The sequence below is a fragment of the Mugil cephalus genome, chromosome 2 (genome assembly GCF_022458985.1).
Source record: "Mugil cephalus isolate CIBA_MC_2020 chromosome 2, CIBA_Mcephalus_1.1, whole genome shotgun sequence".
Taxonomy (NCBI): Eukaryota; Metazoa; Chordata; class Actinopteri; order Mugiliformes; family Mugilidae; genus Mugil; species Mugil cephalus.
In genome coordinates, this window is record NC_061771.1 from 14,728,223 (window position 1) to 14,735,571 (window position 7,349).

Below are 7,349 nucleotides of genomic sequence, written 5' to 3' on the forward strand. Positions count from 1 at the left end.
GGTTTGATGAGGGACATACACAAGCAGCAGCTGTGCCCAGTCTTAATGTCGGAGGCATGTAGCCTCAGAGGTTGTGTCAGCCCACAGAGACGTGTCGACTTTGAAGATTCAGGAACAAGGAATGGCGTATATCTCAGGAGGGGAACCCTCGTCCCAGACAGCACCAGTGGGCACACTGTGTATGTGCTGTCCGTCTTCTCCTCTCTTATTGCCCCCTCTCTGTGTGGTAGCTATCCTTGCCCCGTGGTGTTTAAGAGGGGTTTTGAGTGTTTGGCAGGTTAAATTTAGCCTATTGATGTAAGCTGCATTCCAGTCACAACAGACACAGAGACACTCTCAGTTTGGCTTTAGTGTCCGGGAGTGTGAAGATCAGGGAAGATCAAACTACCTCCTGTAGGTTGACCCCTGAGCCTCCGTGTCTCCCCTTCAAGGATACAGGCAGCGCATTGGGGACAACATCACAGGTACGAGTGAGCCTCGTCAAGGTGTATTTTGTGAATATGCCGTATATTTAGTACTGAAGTCGTGTTGGAACATTTTTGGTCGTATTTAACAATTTCATTGAAATTCTCATTTCGTTTTATACCTCAACTCATTTGCTTTTTATTTTGCAAGAAAAATATGAAACTATTCATGCAAAGTAAGAAGTGCAGGGCAAGTTATTCGATTTCAAATGCTGTTTTCACTGTTGCACCGCCGAGAATCAAGTTCTGCATTTGGAAACAAAGCCAAACTAAAAATATTTGTAGCCAATGGGCACTGAAAGCTATTTTTAATATCTTGTGCACTTTTATTGGCACTGCTGGATATTTGTTGTGTCCAGATAGGAGCACAAACAGTAGGTTATTTATATAGTGATAAGATTGTTGGGAGAAGCCACTAACTCGAAAACTGGTGCGGTGACGAGCAGAGATTTGAGAATTACGTACGTGGGGTACCAATGCAAGTACAACGGGGCTTTGTGGATTATGCAACCCAGTGTAATTGTTAAATGTGATGTCTGCAGAGATTGTCCTTAAATGACGTCAGCAGCATTTATTTCCACTGATTTCCAAATCAGGGACGTACTTTTAAGCCTCGAAAATGAGCGTACTCGCGTATTATGTAACTCACAGGAATAAATATATCGCAAAGAAAGTCACACTGTTGTGATCTATTTTGAGTTTCTTTCCATCCCCGTCATCTTCTGTGATTCTCATCGGTGCAACACACACAAGATATTTGTGCTGTTTTTTTCTTTTTCTGTCAAACGATGAAAGATGGCCTTCCTGTCAACCCAGGAACAAGAATTACGTTTCCTACTGTGTCGCGCCATCAAGAATAAAAAACTTTCTTAAGACTTGGGCAGAACAATTACATCCTCTGCTCTGCGTGTGTGTTTCTAGTCTCTCCTGAGTTCTGCCGACTTTGCCCAGGCCACAATGTCACAGTTCAGTACGATGCCAGCCGCAGAGAGGAAGAAGTGTGCAGCAGCTATTTGCCGAGAGGTCAACCATGGTAACAGTGGTAAGACGTTCGAGTCGGGGCTCGGTGGGCAAACACACGAACACAAAACGTTCTGATCAAAGTTCAAAATGCCAGGGCTGTTCTCCAGCGTTCGCCATAAATAAGCTAATGGGATGGTTTACTACCTACGGTGACTTATCCTTTGTCGTTGTCCTTCTCAAAAGTCTATTTCTGGGCGGATGGGCGGTGGGGAGGGGAGGGGAAGTTGCGCGGGCCAACTGTGTAGCTGTTTGGGCAAAGTGAATGCCTGTGACAGCTGGGGTACATTCTGTCTGTACTCACGGGTGAAGAAGCGTCATGTACGGAGTACAATGACAGGACTTATAGAATGGAAGTTATGAATTTTGTGACGTGAATTTTGACGCCACCCGTGAACTCTGCCAACTAGACTTTTCCAGCCGACAAGATGATATGAGAGGAGGTGACTTTGGGTGCACTTGTGTATGTCCAGCTCTATAACTGGTGACATATTAACTCAATAGAGGGTCTGGGAAAAAGGGAGCTCTTGGTCATTGTTTTCTTCCCAAGTCAGTTTGAAATTATATGACACAAATTTAGTTAATTTAAGAACATATCATATCTCAAGATCTATTAAAAGGACTCAAACTAGATTTTGACGAAGGGCCACTAAGGTAGCAGGAGGAGTGTCAAATTATTTTCTTAATCTTGTGTTGCCAGACATATGTTCCCTATTCCCAGTTGCCACAAGAAGGAAAATCTCAACATTATGTAATATACAGACAGACAACACATGTTGATTGTCTATTTCTAAAGATATTTCTCCCCATCGGTTTCCGACAGGAGACGGCATGGACCTGGGAAAAAAGCTCAGCACTCCTAAAGACATCATGTTGGAGGAGTTATCACTGCTTTCCAACAGAGGCTCCCGGCTTTTCAAAATGCGCCAGAGGAGATCTGAGAAATACACGTTTGAAAGTATTCAGAATGAAGCAAACGCGCAGCTAAACGTAAGTGGACTTCTCTGTGACTTGGTGCGTGTGAAGGCCCGGATGCGTTTGGCTAAATGTGACGTCTGTGTGAGGAACAGGGATCTCTGTGTTGACGCTCGTTAAATATGTTGGTCGGGAAATATGCTCATGGAAAAAAAAAGTGTGGCAACACATGGATGATAACGGAGACATGTGCCTCGTGCTGAGGCTCTTTGCCGAGGAGCTGCCCCTCTGTTTATCAGCGTTAATGTACATGTGCACTTGAGTGTGACCAGTTTGTGTGTTTGTATGTGTGTGCCATTTTACACGACAATTGATTCTTTACTCTCTTTTGTAGAATGATATTTTAAATGAAAACACACACACTGTGGAAATCAAAGTGGATGGACAAGGTCATGGAAATACTGCTGATGCAGAAAACACTGTTTCAGGTAATTATCCCGTTCAATAAATGAGATTAAAATATTGTTCTAATAATCAAAAGTAAACATTTAAAATTCTCGTACCATACTGGAAGCATGTCTTCTGCTCTGCATTATGCTAAAATTAACCTGTTATCCTGCGCAGCCAAATAAGTGCGACTGCTTATGTAACGCTCTCGTGATAACCGGCATATAGCAGTCTTCACGAATGGCCTTTCATTATTAAAACTTCAGAGCGTGACGCCGTCTACTGTATAAAATCTGTGCATGCCCGATTAAACAGTGCGTGCAACTTCAAAATTCTTTATGTTAATGTTTTTGTCTCAGGGGCGAACAGAGCCATGCACTCGCTGAAATGCTTCCGCAGGATGCCGTCCCACGTCGACACATTATATATGATGAGCACACACTTCAACTATGTGCTATTTTAAGTCCTCAGAAAGTAATGATGGACAACTAAGTCTGCCTGTGTTAAGTGTTCTCTTAGCAAAGTATCTCTTCATAATCCCCTTCTACTTGAAAACTTTAGCCTTCGGTAAAAAATAGGTTCGAGTAAACAGCTCCTCGTGAACGTCGGAGCAGGCAGATCGTTTTGTTGCGATGTGAGAAATGGTGTTATGATTACATGTTGAAGTATTGTTTTTATCTTCTTCTTCATAGACATGACTGCAGACAAGTTAAACACCACAGCTATGCCCAAGACCTATCACACCCCATGGGAGGAGGCCATCCTCAGCGACCCTGACCTCGCTGAAACTGTCAAACTAACAATGCCAGCGCCAGACCCACGGCCAGAGCTGCCCGAGTACAAGAGCTTTAACCGGTGAGGAATCTATCAGCAGCTTCGTTGAATCAGAACAGGATAAAAATAAAGGGTGCCACTCGTATGTTCATCTGATTTGCAGGGTTGCGACTCCATACGGGGGCTTTGAAAAATCCACCAGAGGAATCACATTTAAACTCCCCGAGGTGGAGCTGAACCCCCCCAGATACCCAGAGCTGCAGGAGCCGGGGATGAAGCGGCCCACCTTCAACAGGACGGCCCAGGGGTGGATATCCGAGGGCACCCACCTGATCCTGCCCACGATTACCCTGGAGCCCGTCCAGGTCCCAGAGTCTGATGACCTGTAGATGATTTTGCTGTAGTATTTAGTCTGTAACAACAAACCTGTCAGTTAGTTGCAATGCCCTCCTGATATTTAAAATCCTTCCCATGCAATGGACAAAAAAAAAAAAAAGAAAAGAAAAAGCCTCATGTGTTTGCTCTTCAGTTAACTGTAGTAAGTTTACTGCAGACAGGAAACGTGTATCCAAAGATATTGTGTAAATATGAAAAGGTGCGTGCTATCCAGTGCATTGTTCAGGAAAGAGTTCCACCAGAAACACTGAAAAGAAAACTGTAAATTTTAAATATGTTCTAATGACTTCATGAATGTGTAATGTAAATAAATAAGCAGCTTATTTATTGGTGATACAAGAGCAAAACTGGATCATGCAGAAAGTATGTGAGCCGTATTTCTGTTGTGTCTGTGGAACAAGAAATAAATATGGAGAAAAATATATATGTAATAAACTAACCTCACTGGATTTGTTATCATTAAAAAAAATAAGCACACGTTCTGTTTCATACGGTGGCCCTGAAGGTCAAAACACAACATTTCAGAAAACACAATGACATTTCAGAAAACATAACAACATTTCAGAAAACATGCTGACGTAACAAAAAACACAACATTTCACAAAATGCAACAACATTACAGGAAACATGACATTTCACAAAACACAATGACATTACAGAAAACACAACAACAATGTTGTCCCTACCCTGAAATGCCGTTGTGTTTTGACCTTCAGGGTCACCGTAGTTTCATGATGATATGAAAAATGGTTTGGACTTACATTTTTTCATGTGGCGGCATGCAGCTCCAACATTCGCAATAATGTTGATCTAAATTAGAAACAGCAAATTCAAAACCTATGAAGTATTTCACAAATAAAATAAATAGATAAATAAATAAAAATACTACAACCTGCACAATAACATACAAAACATGTGAGGTATTGTTTTCCACTATGGAACCAACATACAAAACCAGCTGAAGCTTTGACTTTCAGACAGCTGTAAAACAAAAACAGTAACACAAGATTGAATTCAAGGCCACTGGGAACTTAATAAGACCATCATTTCGCCAAAACCTCAGTACTCCAAAGAATGTGCATGCCATTCACATGGCCTCTACAGAGCGGGTAATGTATGTGGGTAATCCGTCAAGCCACAGGGGGAAAAGTTCTTTTAATTCTACCATTACAGACGTGGGAGGTTTTAATTTTCTCACTCACTCCTCATGAAGTGAGATGGCAGCAGGTGACGTTTTAATGGTGCCATCATCTTCTTCTTCTAGATGTAGAGTTTGGGCGTCCAAAGACTAAAAACCATATCAGAAACAGCTGCAGCGAGGCTGAGGTGTCGTACAGCAATCACACACACACACACACACACACACACACACACACACACACGAGTGGAGAAGAACTAAAACAGATACAGACATCTCCCAAAATAACCTTAAGAACATTTGAGTTGAGTTCGACAGATCGACTCAGACTCAAAAAAAACTCAGCTGTGCTACATTCAGGAGCAGAAATGAGAACTGTGTTGTGTTTTTTTTTTGTATATAAATAATACTGAGAACTCTTCAAGTGTCTCATGGGAGGTATCATTGCTATTGCTGGAGCGACGTCTCAGAATACATTATGCTGGAAAAATACTTGTAATGTCCTTAAGATCAGGGTCAGAGAAAATATTGTATTTATACACGAATGCAACGTCCCTCACGTTCACCACGACCCACAGCCCTCCGCTGTAGGTACAGCTTCCTACAGTCACAGAGCGTAATTGTGAGGTGGCTGTGTTCAAGACTGTGAGAGAGAGCAATATGTGTCTGTTTAATATTCCTGAACAGATTTTATTCTTGGACTGAAAACCAGCGAGAACCTCTCAGTGTAACAGCTCATCAACACTGCTGTGTGATGTGTTTCACAGGCTGGCACGCAGCCGCAGACACACAATGTAACACACACACACAAACACACACACACACATACTGTCATTGCACAATATCCCTCACATGCTCATACAGCGATGTAAACAATCTCGCAGGGTTCATTGACACAGATGTATCTAAAGAAAGAACAGAAGCTCATGAACATCGTGGGGGCAGCCCCCACTTTCACTGAAACACAGGTAAATACTCCCCTGAAAACACACACACGTGTGAAGATGAGATTTAAAGGTTACATGCCTTTAACGTCTCACTGTTGTCGCTCTTAGTGTTTCCCCCCCAACATGGAAAACGTGTCAACCATGAGCCTGCTAGTCGCCGGCTTTATTTAGTTTGTCACTTTCACTGATGTGCAGTCGTTTTTCAGTGATTAAGGAGAAGATCCGTTCTGCGTTCTCTGCATTTTATTCTTGACACCGAATATTAAAAGCCTCATTTAAGGTTTTTTTTTGTTGTTTTCAACTCCCTCTTTTGTAAATGTTTCATTTTGTTACGCTGCCTTAAAATGGTGTTTACCAGTCTACATAAAGGAGGAGGAGGTGGTGGATGATAAGTTAATATTGTTTAATTTAGTCGTATAGAGCTTCCTTTGTAATTTAATAACAGGTTTGAGGAAAATGTTAATGTTTGCAGCGGCCTCGTCCTCTCATTGTGCCTTTGCACTGACTACATTAGGTCACCCAGTCAAAAAAAGCAACAAGTTGTTTTCAGTGGAAGACATGGAGTCATTCATTTTCATAAGGGCGACAGCACAACGTCGACAAACACGTGAGCAGTACTTTACTGCAGACTGAAAGCCAAAGTAGCCGACCGCACTTGGCCGGTTTGTAACTTTATAACTCCCGGTACGTGAGCGTGGCGTTAGCCTCGGAGGCCTCCGAGGGTTTTGTGTGCGTGACTTCCCACGGCGCTCGTATTTCAAGAGCAAATCAAGTGAACAATAAAAAGTTAAAAGAAAAAATAAATAACATTATTTTACTGGTTATGAAAATCACAGGTGCTTACACACCAGCAGCCGAATCTTTATAGTGGGGCATGCATGGATCACACTGCACGTTAAAACCTGGTGTTATTTAAAAATGCACAAATACAGAAAGTTAATTATCATCTGGTGTTTTTTCAAGGGGCGCACATTTTTAATACCGTTTATTTACACCTGCTTGTTGCATTGATTTCCTTTTTTTTCACATTAGCTTGATTTTTGTCTTTTTTTTTTATTATTATTTTATTTTACACCATATCCTCTTACATACCACGGCGTGAAGCTGCGTAACCAGTCATTACCTCCAAGACACACCAATTACTTCGTCTCACTTTTGCTGACTCCAGCTTGCGTGCACCATCGGCCTCTTTAATTCTTCCTGTCTACATTATAACCTGCTCAGCTCTGCAGGCTTTCCCCTGCCAGG

General features: G+C 42.2%; 1 protein-coding gene across 1 annotated transcript; it reads left to right on the top strand.

Moving 5' to 3' along the window:
- Positions 1-302: 302 nt before the first annotated feature.
- myoz2b (myozenin 2b) lies at positions 303-4,455 on the top strand. Its single transcript, XM_047575233.1, has 6 exons — positions 303-464; positions 1,386-1,506; positions 2,308-2,474; positions 2,794-2,887; positions 3,539-3,701; positions 3,784-4,455. The coding sequence occupies exons 2-6, from the start codon at positions 1,422-1,424 to the stop codon at positions 4,007-4,009; spliced, it is 735 nt and encodes a 244-aa protein (XP_047431189.1). The 5' UTR covers positions 303-464; positions 1,386-1,421; the 3' UTR covers positions 4,010-4,455.
- The last annotated feature ends 2,894 nt before the right edge of the window (positions 4,456-7,349 follow it).